Source organism: Scyliorhinus torazame, chromosome 10 (genome assembly GCF_047496885.1).
Source record: "Scyliorhinus torazame isolate Kashiwa2021f chromosome 10, sScyTor2.1, whole genome shotgun sequence".
Taxonomy (NCBI): domain Eukaryota; kingdom Metazoa; phylum Chordata; class Chondrichthyes; order Carcharhiniformes; family Scyliorhinidae; genus Scyliorhinus; species Scyliorhinus torazame.
This window is the reverse complement of record NC_092716.1, coordinates 51639398-51656864: the sequence shown is the minus strand read 5'-3', so window position 1 is coordinate 51656864 and position 17467 is coordinate 51639398. Positions and strand designations below refer to the sequence as shown.

The window sequence follows — 17467 nt, the reverse complement described above, 5'->3', positions numbered from 1 at the left end:
CTACTCCCCCTCTTGAACAAGGGGACAACATTTGCTATCCTCCAGTCTTCTGGCACTATTCCTGTAGACAAAGATGACTTAAAGATCAAAGTCAAAGTCTCAGCAATCTCCTCCCTAGCTTCCCAGAGAATCCTAGGATGAATCCTAAACGGCCCAGGGGACTTATCTATTTTCACACTTTCCAGAATTGCTAACACCGCATCCTGATGAACCTCAAGCCCTTCTAGTCTAGTAGCCTGAATCTTAGTATTCTCCTCGACAACATTTTTCCTGTGTAAATACTGACGAAAAATATTCATTTAACACCTCTCCTATCTCTTCGGACTCCTCGCACATCTTCCCACTACTGTCCTTGACTGGCCCCACTCTTACCCTAGTCATTCTTTTATTCCTGACATATCTATAGAAAGCTTTAGGGTTATCCTTGATCCTACCTGCCAAAGACGTCTCATGTCCCCTCTTGGCTCTTCTTAGCTCTCTCTTGTGGTCCTTCCTAGTTAACTTGTAACTCTCGAGCGCCCTTACTGAACCTTCATGTCTCATCTTTACATAAGCCTCCTTCTTCCTCTTGACAAGTGTTTCGACTGTTTTAGTAAACCACGGTTCCCACGCTCGACCACTTCCTCCCTGCCTGACAGGTACATACTTATCAAGGACACGCAGTAGCTGTTCCTTGAACAAGCTCCGCATTTCCATTGTACCCATCCCCTGCAGTTTTCCTCTCCATCCGATGTTTCCTAAGTCTTGCCTCATCGCATCATAATTGCCTTTCCCCCAGATGTAACTCTTGCCCTGCGGTATGTACCTATCCCTTTCCATCACTAAAGTAAACGTAATCGAATTGTAGTCACTATCACCAAAGTGCTCACCTACCTCCAAACACCTGTCCTGGTTCATTACCCAGTACCAAATCCAATATGGCCTCGCCTCTCGTTGGCCTATCTACATTCTGTGTCAGGAAACCCTCCTGCACACACTGGACAAAAGCGGACCTATCTAAAGTACTCGAACTATAGCGTATCCAGTCAATATTTGGAAAGTTAAAGTCCCCCATAACAACTATCTTGTTGCTTTCGCTCCTATCCAGAATCATCTTTGCAATCCTTTCCTTTTACATCTCTGGAACTTTTCGGAGGCCTATAGAAAACCCCTAACAGGGTGACCTCTCCTTTCCTGTTTCTAACCTCAGCCCATACTACCTCAGTAGACGAGTCCTCATCAAACGTCCTTTCTGCCACCGTAATACTGTCCTTGGCTAACAATGCCACCCCTCCCCCTATTTTACCACCTTCCCTGAGCTTACTGAAATATCTAAACCCCGGCACCTGCAACAACCATTCCTGTCCCTGCTCTATCCATGTCTCCGAAATGGCCACAACATCGAAGTCCCAGGTACCAACCCATGCCGCAAGTTCACCCACCTTATTCCGGATGCTCTTGGCATTGAAGAAGACACACTTTAAACCACCTTCCTGCCTGCCGGTGCACTCCTGCAACCTTAAAACCTTACTCATGACCTCACTACTCTCAACCTCCTGTATACTGGAGCTACAATTCAGGTTCCCAAGCCCCTGCTGAACTAGTTTAAACCCTCCCGAAGAGCATTAGCAAATTTCCCCCCCCAGGATATTGGTACCTCTCTGGTCCAGGTGTAGCCCATCCCGTTTGTAGAGGTCCCACCGACCCCAGAATGAGCCCCAATTATCCAGAAATCTGAAACCCTCCCTCCTGCACCATCCCTGTAGTTCAACTCCTCTCTCTCTCCCTATTCCTCATCTTGCTGGCACGGGTAGCAACGCAGAGATAATAACTCTGTTTGTCCTAGATCTAAGTTTCCACCCGAGCTCCCTGAATTCCTGTCTTACATCCCTATCCCTTTTCCTACCTATGTCGTTGGTATCTATGTGGACCACGACTTGGGGCTGCTCCCCCTGTCCCTTAGGATCCCGAAAACACGATCCGAGACATCACGGACCCTGGCACCTGGGAGGGAACACACCAACCGTGAGTCTCTCTCGTTCCCACAGAAGCTCCTATCTATCCCTCAAACTTCATTTTTCATAACAAACAAAAAAATACAAGTGAGAATTGTTAGCTTCCCCTCCAAATCAAATCTGCTGAAAACTGCAGTCAGGGCTTGAAGAGGCCCAGCAAAGGAGGTTTTACAATTTCCTTTTACCCAGAAGGTAATTTTGAATCCCCATTTTCCTAACTTCTTTTCCCCTCCTGATTGGAATTCCAAACCTCTTTGCTTTTGTTGTTAGATTTCCCATGACTTGAAAGGTTTCATCTGCCAGGTTTTTGTGGCTGTACAGCTCCTCTCAGTTGAGATCCTTGCAGCTTTGGTCAGAAAATTGCCATGTTGCTGCCAGCCATGGACAGGCCAACTCATTAAGTCCACCAACTGGCCTAAATGTTGATATGGACCTTAAAACTAAATTTTTTTCTGAAAGAATATTATGTTGATATGACGCAGATACTGAAGAGTGAAAGTTTAGGCTGTTGGTTATGGATTGGCAGTGTCTGACTTTTTCTTCATTTGGAAAACTAATGACAAATTTTCCTTGAAATTTCAGGTGGCGTAGAGTGAACGTCTTGTCAGTTCTCTACACCAAAAGGAATTGTACGGTGTTCTTTGTGGATTTTGGGACATGCAGCTGTGTTTCATTGAACAACATTCAACCTTTAGTGAAAGACGTCCTTCAGCTTCCTTTTCAGGTCAGTTTTAATTGTTAATTAAACTGCATTTAATAATGGGAAGAATTTTTTTTAAATACTGCAACTAAACATAAAGTTAGAGAAAGGAAGCTACTTTTAAATTTAAAGTCTCCAGTGTCCCAGAGGACCATAGACTGCTCTCCTCTTTGAGAGAGAGCTGACTGGTGGTGATTTAACTTGAGGCTCACCACACCTCAGGCGAGAGGAAAGAGAAGGATTTGTGGCCACAAATGGGGACCAGGCGGAACCACACTTGGGGTATCTACCAGGGGATCAAAGGCTCCTGGGTAATTGTTCTCCAGATAGGGTGCCACTTGGGCACCCTGGCAGAGCCCACCTGGGCAGCTTGTCAGAGAGAATCACTGAGAATGACGAGATGTGATCAACTCATGGAGGGCTTACCCCCATTGGCTTGCTGGAAGAAGCCAATCTCACTTACTCACAGGAGCTCTTCAACGATTTGGGATCTCTCCTTGTCGTGTGCAAGCTTGGCCTCGATGAAGGCAAACGGAGGGAATGTGCTGGGAAACGTTGGAGGAGAGGTTGAAAGGTATGCATGTCTACTTAAAGTGTGCTGAGCCCTGCTCCGTAAGGGATGATGAAAGAGTTTGTGCAGCATGATAGATGAGATGCTGGAGATGTTGAAATGCCCGTGAGACAATCAGTGGTGATATGCCCCCTGCTAATATTGAGTAACCCTTTCAGTACATGATGCTGTTATAAGAGTGTGAGATTGGAATGAGCTCTAGGTTGACTTGCGCTGGCAGAGCAGATGAATCATTCATTCTCTTCCTACATTGGATGGTGTTTCATGGGTGAGTCCCCATTGTGCTGATCGCCTTTGCAATGGCCTCCCAGGCCTGAGAGGTGAGGTTGATGGGCTTCCTGGAGCCACCCCTGGGATAGAGGATATCCCAGTGTTGCCACACATCAGTGATGAGCACCTCCAGAGAGTCACTGTTGAACTTTGGAACAGCTCTCTTCTTTGACACAGCCTTTTTGAAACTTCTCCTGAAAGCTGGGCTGAAGAGGGTGAGGGTGGCGTCTAATTATAGCGCCTATACCAATCAGTTCATTAGGTGGCAGCGGGATTGGCGAATTAGTTCTCAATCTGCCATGTGATTCAGAGCAAAACTCACCTATGCATAATTAATGCATTTCCGAAAGCAAAGTCAGGTGCGATTTCTTGCCACACCCAGTACGAAATGTTTAGTGGAACCGGCCCACCATGGTACTTAGTCACAAAAATAGAAAATTCCACCCTCTGTGAAGTTTAAAGTCCTCCATGATTATTGCAATACCTTTGTTTACAAGCTTCTCTTATTAAGACTGTTCAACAATATAGCTCATGTTGGGGACGGGGAGAGGGATCGGTTTGTAAACCACTGCACTTCACGAGTATTTTTATCCATTATTAATTCTTATTTCCATCAATATTGAGTCTACTCCCTACTATCCCTCGCCAAGATCATTCCTCACTTGCTGAACTTGCGTCATCTGTAATTATTAGTGCTGCTACCCTCCTTGTCTATTTTTAAAAAAATAAATATTTTTATTCTTCTCCTTTTTCACATTTTCTCCCGCATTTACACCCGTCAACAATAATCAGCAACACATATGTCAATCCCCATAACAGTAACAACGCTCCCATCCTTCCACCAACCCCCAAACTCAGCCCGCATGTTTACATAAACAAATGACAAAAAGGAATCCGGGATTACCCATAGTCACCCTTAATATACACAGCCCCCCCCCCCCCCCCCAACTAATGTTCGATGTTATCCAGTTCTTGAAAGTGCATAATAAATAGTGCCCGTGACTTGTAGAACTCCTCCGAGCTTCCCCTCAGTTCGAACTTAACCTTCTCAAGGGTCAAGTATTCCAACAGGTCCCCCCCGCCACGCCAGGGCACTGGGTGGAGAGGCTGCTCTCCATCCCAGCAGGATCCGCCTTCGGGCGATCAATGAGGCGAAGGCTACAACATCTGCCTCTGACCCGTTTCCAACCCTGGCTGGTCCAACACCCCGAATATGGCCTCCCGGGGACCCGGGTCCAGTTTTACATGCACCACCTTGGAAATGACCCTAAACACCTCCTTCCAGTACTCCCCTAGCTTTGGACAGGACCAAAACATATGAACGTGATTAGCGACCCCCCCCCCCCCCCCCCCCCCCCCGGGCCATGTTCACACACATCCTCTACTCCTTCACAAAATCGGCTCATCCTTGCCCTTGTGAGGTGCGCTCTATATACCACCTTCAGCTGTATCAGCCCCAACCTTGCACATGAGGTGGAGGCATTCACTCTCCGGAGCATCTCACACCAGACCCCCTCCGCTATAACCTCTCCCAGCTCTTCCTCCCACTTTGCTTTGATCCCTTCCAGTGGTGCCTTATCCTCTTCCAAAATAGCTCCGTACACCGCTGACACTGCCCCCTTCTCCAGTCCCCTTCTCGTCAACACCTCCTCCAGCAATGTGGAGGCCAGTTCCTCTGGGAAGCTCTGTATTTCCTTCCTGGCAAAATCCCGAACCTGCATGTACCTAAACACTTCTCCCTGCTCCAGCCCATACTTCGCTTCCAGCTCCCTCAATCCTGCAAACCGACCCCGAAGAAACAAATCTTTTAGCGTCTTAATCCCCTTCTCTTCCCATTTCCAAAAACTTCCATCCCACCTCCCTGGCTCAAATCTGTGGTTCCTCCGAATCGGCATTTCCCTTGACCCTGCCCCCAACCCGAAGTGTTGGCGAAACTGCCTCCAGATTTTCAATGAAGCTATTATTACCGGACACCCTGAGTATTTCCCCGGAGCTATCTGGAACGGCGCTGTTGCTAGTGCTTTCAGCCCCGACCCCCAGCACAAACACTCCTCCATCCTGACCCACTGGGAATCAACCCCTCTGACCCAGCTCTGCCCCTTCTCCACATTCGCCGCCCAGGAGTAGTACAACAGGTTTGGGAGACCCAAACCCCCTGCCTGCCTTCCCCTCTGTAGCAACACCTTTCTCACTCTGGCCACCTTCCCTCTCCATATGAACGAGGTAATCCTTCCCTCATTCTCCCTGAAAAAGACTTTGGCAGGATAATCGGTAGGCATTGAAAAATAAACAGAAATCGCAGCAACACGTTCATTTTAACCGCCTGTACCCGACCCGCCAGTGACAGAGGAAGGCCATCCCACCTTGCCAGATCAGCTTTCACTCTCCCCACCAAACTAGTGATGTTGTACCTGCGAAGCCTCCCCCACTCCCGGGCAATCTGCAACCCCAGATACCTAAAATGAGTCCCTGCTCTACGGAATGGCAGCCCTCCCACCCCTGCCCCCACCCCCGGCCGAGACGCCACAAAATACTCACTCTTGTCCAGGTTCAGCTTGTACCCCGAGAAAGTCCCAAATACCCGCACAGTAGCTCCAATATTCCTCCTATCGACGCACTCGGTTCCGACACATACAGCAGCAAGTCGTTGGCATATAAGGACACCCTATGCTCTATCTCCCTTCCTTCCCCCCCCCCCCCCCGGCACTCTTCCTTTCCATGCTCCCGAACTTCTCAATTCGATGGCCAACGGCTCAATCGCAAGTGCAAACAGCAGGGGGGACATAGGACATCCCTGTCTCATCCCACGGTGGAGAGAAAAGTATCTCAAACTGATATTGTTTGTGCAGACACTCTCCCTCGGCTCCTTATATAATAGCTTTACCCAGTTCATAAATCATGGTCCAATCCCAAACCGCTCCAGCACTGCCATCAGGTACCCCCATTCTACCCGATCAAACGCCTTCTCGGCGTCCAATGTCACAACCACCTCTGTTTACTTCCCCTCCGCCGGTGCCATAACTATGTTCAAAACCCTCCTAATGTTCGAAAACAGCTGCCTCCCTTTCACGAACCCCGTCTGATCCTCCCCTATCACCTTCGGGAGGCACTCCTCCAGCCTACCCGCCCAGTACCTTCGCCAACACTTTTGCGTCCACATTCAGAAGTGATATGGGCCTATACGACCCACACTCCGTTGGATCCTTATCTTTTTTTAGCAACAGTGAAATCGATGCCTGCCCCAAGGTTTGCGGCAACACCCCCTTCCCTATCGCCTCTTCAAACAGCCCCACCATCAGGGGTGCCAGCCTATCCTTGAATTTTTTATAATATTCCTCCGGAAACCCATCCGGCCCTGCCACCTTCCCCGACTGCATCCTCCCAATCGCACCCTTTATCTCCTGCTCCACTATTGCTCCTTCTAATGTAGCCCTGTCCCCCTCCCCTAGCCTTGGGTACTCCAACCCATTTAGAAATTCCTGCATCTCACGGTCTCCCCCGGGTGACTCTGACTTGTACAACCTCTCATAAATCTCCTCAAAACCAAAGGCGAGTAGGATGCTGGCGCACCAGCTGCGCAGGAGGGAGGCGGCCAGAGAGATTAGGGGAATGTGGGATAGGGAACGCAACATGGTGCTGAGCCCAGAGAGGGTCAATGAAGTCTTCAGGGAGTTCTACGGTAGGTTATACAAGTCGGAACCTCCCGGGGAGGGGGAAGGGATGAGGCGGTTCATGGACCGGTTGAGGTTCCCAAGGGTGGAGACAGAGCGGGTGCAGGGACTGGGGGCCTCGATTGGGTTGGAGAAGGTAGCCAGGAGGCTGGCAGGCATGCAGACGGGCATGGCCCAGGGCCCGGACGGCTTCTCCGTAGAATTTTATAAGAAGTTCTCGGAGCTGTTGAGCCCGCTCCTGATGAGAACCTTCAATGAGGCAAAGGAGGAAGGGATCCTCCCTCTGACAATGTCGCAGGCATTGATCTCGCTTATCCTGAAGAAGGAGAAGGATCCGCTTCAGTGTGGGTCCTACAGGCTGATATCGCTCCTGAATGTGGATGCCAAGCTGTTGGCAAAAATCCTGGCCACCAGAATAGAGCACTGTGTCCCGGGAGTGACTGGGGAGGACCAGACGGGTTTTGTTAAGGGCAGGCAGCTGAACGCGAATGTGAGGAGGCTCCTGAATATTATCATGATGCCCTCGGACGGGGGTGGGGAGGTGGAGGTGATGGCTGCGATGGACGCGGAGAAGGCCTTTGAAACGGTGCAGTGGAGTATCTGTGGGAGGCGCTAGGCAGGTTTGGATTTGGGGAGGGATTTATAGGGTGGGTCAAGCTGCTGTATCAGGCCCCTGTAGCGAGTGTGTCCACAAACCGGCTAAGGTCGGAATATTTCGGGCTGCATCGGGGGACGAGACAGGGGTGTCCTATGTGCCCGTTGCTGTTTGCCCTGGCAATCGAGTCGTTGGCCATTGCGCTCAGGACTTCGGGGGATTGGAGGGGACTGGTGCGCGGAGGGAAGGAGCACCGGGTCTCCCTCTACGCGGATGACCTGCTGTTGTATATTTCGGACCCGTTAGAGGGGATGGGGTAGGTCATGCGGATCCTGGGGGACTTCGGGAGGTTCTCTGGGTATAAGTTGAACGTGGGGAAGAGTGAGCTGTTCGTGGTCCACGGTAGGGGCCAGGAGGAGAGACTGAGGGAGCTCCCGCTCAGGATAGTGGAGAGGAGCTTTCGGTATTTGTGGATACAAGTGGCCAGGAACTGGGATGCCCTGCACAGGCTCAACTTAACCTGGCTAGTGGAGCAGATGGAGAGAGAGTTTAAAAGGTGGGATATGCTCCCGCTTTCCTTGGCAGGACGGGTGCAGACTGTGAAGATGACTGTTCTCCCCAGGTTCCTCTTCGTGTTTCAGTGCCTCCCCATTTCCATCCCCAAGTCCTTTTTCAAGCAGGTGAATAGGATTGTTACGGGATTTGTGTGGGCGAATAAAACCCCGCGAGTCAAAAGGGTATCCTTGGAGCGTAGCCGGGGGCGGGGGGGGGGGGCACAGGGAGGACTGGCTCTGCCGAACTTCTGCCGTTAATACTGGCCGGCCAATGTGGCCATGATCAGGAAATGGATGGTGGAGGTGGGGGCGGTCGGAGGCGGGGGTGTGTAGAGGCACCAATCTAGGGGCACTTGTTACGGCTACGCTGCCGTTCTCGCCGGCACGATATGCCACTAGCCCGGTGGTGATGGCGGCACTGAGGATCTGGGGGGCAGTGGAGGGGGCCTCGGTGTAGACCCCGATACGGAATAACCACAGATTTGCTCCGGGTAGGTTGGATGGGGGATACCAAGGCTGGTATAGGGCAGGTATTAGGAGGATGGGGGACCTGTTTATAGACGGGACTTTCCCTAGCATGCAGGCGCTATCCCCGGGAATGCATTCAGGTACCTCCAGGTTCGGGACTTTCTTAGAAAACAGGTGGGGACATTTCCGCTGCTGCCCCCGCGTAGGATCCAGGACCGGGTGGTGTCTGGCATCTGGGTAGGGGAGGGGAAGGTGTCGGACATATATCAGGAGCTGCAGGAGGTAGAGGAAGCCTCAGTGGAGGAGTTGAAGGGCAAGTGGGAGGAGGAGCTGGGTGAGGGCCTCTGGGCCGACGCCCTGGGCAGGGTGAACTCCTTCTCATCATGTGCCAGGCTCAGTTTAATTCAGTTTAATGTGGTGCATCGGGCGCATGTAACGGCGGCAAGAATGAGTACATTTTTTGGGGTGGAGGACAGGTGCCCGAGATGTACAGGGAGTCTGGCGAACCATGCCCATATGTTTTGGGCAAGCCCGGCGCTTAAAGAATTCTGGCAGGGGTTTGCGAGGGTGATGTCTAGGATTTTGGACACTTGGGTGAAGGCGAGTCCAACAGTTACGATATTTGGGGTGTCGGAGGATCCGGGAGTGCAGGAAGCGAAAGAGGCCGAGGTACTGGCCTTTGCCTCCCTGGTAGCCCAGAGTCGGATCTTGCTAATGTGGAGGGACTCAAAACCCCCGGGTGTGGAGACCTGGGTTAGCGATTATGGCGGGGTTCCTCAGCCTGGAGCGAATAAAGTTCGCCTTGAGAGGGTCCTTGATGGGGTTCTCCCAGCGGTGGCAACCTTCCCTTGACTTTCTAGGGCAGCAGTAAGTGTCAGCAGCAGCAGCATCCTGGGGGGGGGGGGGGAGGGTGGGTGGGTTCAGGTGGGGGTACTGCTGATATAATATGAGTTGGGCATGGAGACAAAACCCACCTTGTTCTGTTTTTATTTAAAAAAAGGAAAAACTTTTCTGTTGTGTAAGTAGTTTCACTGTAAGCTTTGGCATATGTTGATTGTTATTTTTTATCATCTGTATTTCTATTTTTGTTATGTAAAAACGCTCTTTGGAAAAGCTTCAATAAAACATATATTAAAAAAATAAATGTAAATAAAAACTCCTCAAAATCCTTGTTAATCAGCACTGTAGCCACCACCAACTTCCCTGCCCTATCCCTCACCTGAAGAATTTCCCTTGCTGCTGCATCCCTCCGGAGCTGACCTGCTAACATACCTGTTCATAAACTGCACACCTTGCTCGTCTCATTTGGCGCACCGCCTTCCTGGTGGACAGTCGGTCGAAGCTCGCCTGTAGTTCCTTCCTCTTTCCCAGCTTCGCTGGGTCCCCATCTTCTGCATACCTCCTATCTACCTCCAACATCTCATCTATTACCCTCTGCTGTTCCAACCTCTCCTCTTTGTCCACCCTGGCCTTAAACGAAATTACCTCATCCCTCACCACCGCCTTTAGAGCCTCCCAGACGACTGCCTTCGACACCTCACCCGTACAATTGAAACCTACATATTCCTTAATTACCTTTTCAATTTTCTCACAGAACACTTGGTTCCCCAAAAGCCACACATCCAGTTTCCACCCCGGTCTCTGCGCTACCCCCTTCTCCAGCCCCATATCCACCCAATGTGGAGCGTGATCTGACACTGCAATTGCAGAGTATTCCGACCCCTTGACTCCAGCCAGCAAAGCCTTTCCCACCACAAAAAAGTCGATCCGTGAGTATACCTTATGGACTGCTGAGAAAAACGAGTACTTCCATTCCCTTGGGTGCAGGAACCTCCCAAAGGTCCACCCCTCCCATTTCCACCATTAGCCCAGCCAGCGCTCTTCCCCCCCCCCCCCCACCCCCCCCCCCCCCCCCCACCCCCTCGCCCCCTCTCTCTCCTGCACCACGTTCCAGTCCCCCCCCACAATCAGCTCATGTGTGTCCAAGTCGGGAATGGCCCCAGACACCTTCCTCGCGAATTCCACATCGTCCCAATTGGGACCGTATACACTTAACAGTGCCACTAATCTCCCCTCCAGTGCCCCTGTCACAATCACATATCTACCCCGCTGATCTGCCACCACCTTCTCCATCTAGAAGCGTACCCTTTTGCTGACCAACACCGCTACCCCTCGAGCCGTTCCATCAAATCCGGAGTGAAGCACTTGGCTAACCCAACCCTTTTTAAGTCTCACCTGGTCCTTCACCCTCAAGTGAGTCTCCTGCAGCATTGCTACTTCGGCTTTCAAACTTTTTATTTTTTTCATTCTCCTTTTTCACATTTTCTCCCACATTTACATCCATCAACAATAAACAATAATCAGCAAGATATGTCAGTCCCCATAATAACAACGATCCCATCTACCCACCAACCCCCAAACCTCAACCCGCATGTTTACATAAACAAATGACAAAAAGGAATCAGGGATTACCCGTAGTCACCCTTAATCTTACACAGCTTCTTCCCCCCCCTTCCCTTGTCCAAATATATACCACATTGGCTCCTTTAGTCTCTACACCCGCGCGCAGTGATACAAAAAAGAAGAAAATACAGTCATGAGGTTACATCGGCACATGGCCATTCCTCAATTTGCCAGTTCTGCCACAGTCCTTCTGCTTTCGCAAGCTCCTCCGCTGCTTCCGCCGTTCCAAAATAAAAGTCCCTGAGCTTGTAAATCACCCTCAGCTTCGCTGGATATACAATGCCGCACCACACCTTGCTAATGTACAGTGCCCTCTTCACCCGGTTGAAGGCAGCCCGCCTCCTTGCCAGCTCCACCGTCAAGTCCTGGTATACACGTATACCAGCTCCAGCCCACTGCACCACCCGCTTCTGCTTGGCCCAGCTCAGGACCTTCTCCTTCACACTGTGCCTACGGAAGCACAGAGTCACTGCCCTTGGCGGCTCACTCGCCTTTGGTACAGGCCTCCACGACCGATGAGCCCGATCCAGTTCATATCGGGAGGGACCTTCCCCCTCCCCCAATAGTTTTGCCAACATCGCGGCAAAATACTCAGTCGGCTTCGGTCCTTCAACTCCTTCGGGCAGCCCCACAATCCTCAAATTCTGTCGCCTGGATCTGTTTTCCAGGTCTTCCATTTTTCCTCGCAGATCCTTGTTAGTATCCATCACCTTCCGCATCTCTTTCCCCATCGAGGCAAGTTGATCACCGTGCTGCAATAACGTCTCCTCCACTTCCTTCAGCGCCTCCCCTTGCTCTCGCACCTCCGCCACTGCGTTCGCCACCTCCGTCCTCACCGGGGAAACCGCCTCCTCCACCAGCACACTCAAAACCTCCCACATCCCCTTCCTCACCGTCTCCATGCATTTTGCAATCTGCGCCAACTGCTTTTCAAATTCCGCAGCCATCACCTTAGTTATTTCTTCAGCCGTTAGCAGTGCGGCCTTCCCTGGTGCTCCAGCCTCCATTTTTCTTGGTGACCCCACGGTGACCTTTCCACTCCCTGTCGGAACTTCAGCTGTTTTTTTTTCGGCCGTTTTCTTGCTCACCCTCGACATTTTTCTTTGTTCTTTTATTCCTCCTGTGTCTTCACTGTGCCTCCTCCGCGCCTTCTCCCTGCTTCTGCCGCCTCCGTGGACCCTGGGACCGGGCTTAAAGCCCCGAAAATGCCGTTGCCGAACGGGAGCTCTCCATTGTGCAGCCGCCTCCCGCCCGCCGTCGCCGGCTTTCAAACTTTTAAGATGCGCAAGCACCCTTGACCTCTTGACCGGACCTCCTAGCCCTCTCACATTCCACGTGACTATCCTTACTGGGGGTCTCTCACCCCCACCACCCCCCCAACCTTTCTTATCCACCATCACCATACCACCGGGCCCTGCCGCATAAGCCTGACCAGCCCCTGTCCATTGTTAACATCGAACCCCTTCCACACCCCCACCCGCCCCTCCCAAGAACCCCCCCTACTAAAACATCCCCCAACATCCATCCCTTCCCCTCCTTTCGCTCGCCTCGTAGGCCCATTGAAGCCTGCTATCCAGGCTCCAACGTCCGTAGCCCTCCCCTCACCTCACCCCCGTTCACTAGCTGACTTTAGTTAGCTAGCGCGGGTGGCTCCCCCTGCCAGACATATCGCCCCCTTCCACCCAGTCCCAGAGAAAGAAACAACAAAACAAACCCAACAATCCAACTCCTACAATTCACGAACATAACATTTAACCGTCGCAACACAGAACGCCAATCAACCTACCATTAACTTGAACTCTGTAACAATGCAAAGAGGAGTAAATTGCAATACAAATCAGTAAAAAGAAAGTTGTAACATTTATACATTTTCCAGCTTCTCAAACAAACACAGTCCACAGTCTCTTCCAGTTCCGCTCTTCACGTCTGTCCCAAGCCTTCTGCCCTCACGAACACCTCAGCCGCCTCCGCTGTCTCAAAATAAAAGTCTTTGGCGTTATATGTTACTCTCAGCTTCGCCGGGTACACCATACCAAATCGCACCCCTTGTACAAAGCCGCCTTCACTCGCCCAAACGCCGCTCGTCTTTTTGCCAACTCCACCGTTAGGTCCTGGTAGATCCGAACCGCAGTACCATCCCACAGCACCTCACGCTTCTGCTTCGCCCAACTTAATACCTTTTTCATGCAAAACTTATGGTAGCAGATAATTACTGCCCTTGGCGGCTCGTTCACTTTGGGCTTCGGCCTTAATGACCGATGAGCTCGGTCTAGCTCGTACAGGGAGGGTATCTCACCCTCCCCCATCAGCTCCGCCAACTTCTTAGCGAAGTATTGCGTTGGCCTTGGGCCCTCTATCCCTTCGGGCAAGCCCACAATTCTCAAATTGTGCCGCCTTGAGCGGTTTTCCAAGTCTTCCAGCTTTGCTCGGAGTCCTCTGTTAACCTCCACCACCCTCCGCAGCTCGTCCCCATCGAGGTGACCTGGTCGCTGTGTCATGACGCGGCCTCCTCCACTTCCTTCATCTTCTCGCCCTGCTCTCTCACCTCGACCGATGCCTTTGCCACAGCGACCCTCACTGGGCCGATTGCCTCCTCCACCAATGACTTCAACGTGACCGCCGTCTCCTTCCTCAAGGTCTCCATGTGCCTCGCAAACTATTTTTCTAGCTCCACCGCCATCACTTCGGTCATCGTCTCACCGTAAGTAGTGCGCCCCCTCCTTGCAGCTCAGCTTCCGCCATCCTATCAACACTTTTGCTTGTCTTCTCCTTCAGCGGCGAACCTGCGTTTCCTCCTTTCTTCGACGCTGCTCGTCGCATCCTTTAGCGGTTTATTGTTTTTTATCTTCTTTCTTTTCTCCTCTCTCCCCCTTCACCCACCTGTCCTTCATCAATCTGACTTTTTTGGGGAAAAAAAGGGGAGGGAAAAAAAAACTTTTACCAAACTTCCTTAAACCTTCTTTCTTACTCCTCTACAATTCCCCCAGAGCTCCCCTGGGACCAGGCTCCAGCCTTCTTTCTTCCTCCTAGGTGGGAACCATCCGACGTGGAGCACCCTCCCTACATAGTGCTCTGGCCTCGGGCCTGCCTCCTCGTAGCTCCGCCTCCACTGCTCTGACCTCGATGCCGCGCTGGGCCCAGCGCCTCAGCCCCCGCCGCTCGACACCCGTGCGGGGTTCTTCGCCGGTTTTTAAACCGGCCCCGCTAGCTGCTCGTGACGGCCCCACAGGCCGACGATAGTCGGGGGGTGCGTGAAGACTCTGGGATTTCCCCAAAATCACCGCGCTCCTTTTCTATTCTCTCTGTGTTTTTGAAGCAATAAGTACTCTGAAATATTAATTTACAGCCTTATGACTATGCGACCATAATGGCTATTAAATCCTTCCCATTTATATCTGTTTGTGACATTTGTTCAAATGTCTTCGTGCAAATGCTTTGTGCATTCAGATAGTGTTTAATTTTTATGTTTTACCATTTATTCCTGATTTGATCTTTTCACTGATGCACTCTTGCTATTAAACTCTCTCTCTTCTGTTGCACTTTTTGTTTTTACCTTCATTGATCCACTGCCCTAAACTTTTGGCTTTTCTCTTTAGATTTCTAAATTTCTCCTTGTTTAGTAATCTTACCTTTTGAGGTTCTGTTTATTAATTTGGGCCCTAGTTCCTCAAAACTTCTCAGCAGAATCTGATTGCTAGTTCTACTTATGTCGTTGGTCTACACATGAACCGTACCAACTGTTCCACTCAAAGGTTCTTCTCTCGCTGCAAAGTGATGTCGAGCAGGTAGCACAACCTTTGGAGCTCATGGTCACAATTGCAGTACCCGGTATCTAACCCCTGACTATATTGTCCCACGCTGCTACCATATTCCTGTTCACTTTCCTACTTGAATAGCTTCCTATACCATGATGCTGTTGTCAGTTGTTCATACCCTCTGAAAACTTTCCCCTTATCCATTAAGGCTTCAGGCAGTAAAAGTCTCATACCTGTTGGATTAGGGCAGCGGTCAAGGATTTTCCAGCCCTGCATCTGGGGCACACTTACCTGCCTGACTGAAAGTCTCGCTCTCCTGTTCGTGACCATGAACCAGACCTGTACTATTACCTAAGGGATGTGGGGTCGGCACGGTAGCACAGTGGTTAGTTCAGTGGTTAGCACAGTTGCTTCACAGCTCCAGGCTCCAAGGTTCGATTCCCGGCTTGGGTCACTGTCTATGCGGAGTCTGCACGTTCTCCCCGTGTTTGAGGGGGTTTCCTCCGGGTGCTCCGGTTTCCTCCCACAGTCCAAAGATGTGCAGGTTAGGTGGATTGGCCATGCTAAATTGCCCTTAGTGTCCAAAAATGGTTAGATGGGGTTACGAGGGTAGGGTGGAGGTATGGGCTTAGGTTGGGTGCTCTTTCCGAGAGCCGGTGCAGACTCGATGGGCCGAATGGCCTCCTTCTGCACTGTAAATTCTATGATTCTATGATCACTTCCTGAATAAAGTGTCGAGGTAACTTCTCCCTGATGCCCTCGCCAATGTCAGCTTCCCAGACTCCAACTCATCAAATCTGAGCTGATGTTCTTCAAGCTGCAGCTACTTATTCTGGATGTGATAGGCCAGGATTGCAATGCTGTCCAGGTACTCTCTTTTGCGGCATACCACCTACATTATCATCCCTATCTAACCTTATTTTTAATTAAAGTTTCTGTATTTAATCATTTCATGCATTCTTTATATGATCTAAAGTTATTAGATAAATTTAAATATTTGCCTGCTACCATTGCCACCCATTTTATGGATGACATCACTGTAATTTTTTTTCTCCCTTGCCATTTTGTGCCTTACCTTTTTCCTTACAACCTAGACTTATTTATTCAGTTAAAGGATGCAATGCTCTTAGTGCTTAGATAAACAATGACATAAATGCTAAGCAGGTGCTGAAGAATCAGAGCTCATCTCTGTACGAACTGTATTGTTACTTTTTGGTTTCTTCCTCCATTTGCCTAATATCCTATACCTGACTTGTTTGCATACGGAAGTTTTACTGAGAAGTGATTGTTGGAGCTCCTTCCTCAATATGATTCTTTAAAACATGATGAATGATTGAATGGTGCAGGGTTTTTTATTCCAATCTATCCAAGTGTAGCCAGAGAATTGTCAGCATTGCCTTCTCTTTCCACTTGCACATTACCTTTTGAGGTCCCTCACAGATCTATCTTTGGTCCCCACCGCCCCCATTTCTCATTTACATCCTGCCCCTTGACGTTATCATCCGAAAATACATCCGGTTCTACATGTGTGCTGAAACATCTCCCTTTTGTTCATATTTTGTTCAGTAATTGTTCGGTCTAATTGAAATGCATGCTGTGTAGTCAAGTTTTATAGTCACAGAGTCACGAATGGCATAGAAGGAGGCTATTCAACCCATGACTTCTCTGCTGGCTTGCTGTGGAGCACTCCAGTCATTCCCACTCCCCCACTTGGTTGCTGTAGCCCAGAAGGTTTATTCCCTAATTCAGCTAATTGTCCTGTACAATAAGTTCTTTTAACTTTTTCACCCATTAGAAATACAAATCCTGAAGCCATTACATTACTTAACTGTGGCCATCTAGCTTTACATATGATTGTGGATTAATATAGCCCTATATGATTATCTTGGTGTTGCAGGCCATCTGCTGTTCGTTATTTGGTGTGGAACCTGTGGGAAAAAACTGGAACCCAGAGATTAAAGAGTTGGTATTCACTACTTTTCAGGACAAGGAGCTCCAAGTTAAAGTTATTGAACAAAATAGAAATGATCTAAGTGAGTTGATATAATCTTTGTTAGTGTCACAAGTAGGTTTACATTAACACTGCAATGAAGTTACTGTGAAAATCCCCAGTCGCCATACTCCGGCACCTGTTCAGGTACACTGAGGGAGAATTCAGAATGTCCAATTCAACCAAATTGATAACATCTAAAATATGCAAAATTAAATTTGGGTGGATGAGTTTCCTAGAAGTCATAGAATACCCACAGTGCAGAAGGAGGCCATTCGGCCCATCAAGTCTGTACCGTTCCTCTGAAAGAGCATCCTCCCTCGGGTCAGACCCCATCCTAACCTTTTAACCGAGTAACTCCACCAAACCATTCGGATACCAAGGGGCAATTTAGCATGGCCAATCCACCTAACCTGCACATCTTTGGACAGTGGTA

General features: G+C 50.0%; 1 protein-coding gene across 1 annotated transcript in view; it reads left to right on the top strand.

Annotated features, from left to right (window-relative positions):
- The window catches only part of tdrd12 (tudor domain containing 12), a 192850-nt gene that overhangs the window by 131036 nt on the left and 44347 nt on the right, over positions 1–17467 (top strand). Inside the window, exons 29-30 of the mRNA XM_072517655.1 lie at positions 2577–2718; positions 16939–17074. Of these exons, the coding sequence (XP_072373756.1) occupies positions 2577–2718; positions 16939–17074 (278 nt within the window). The remainder of the gene's footprint in view (positions 1–2576; positions 2719–16938; positions 17075–17467) is intronic.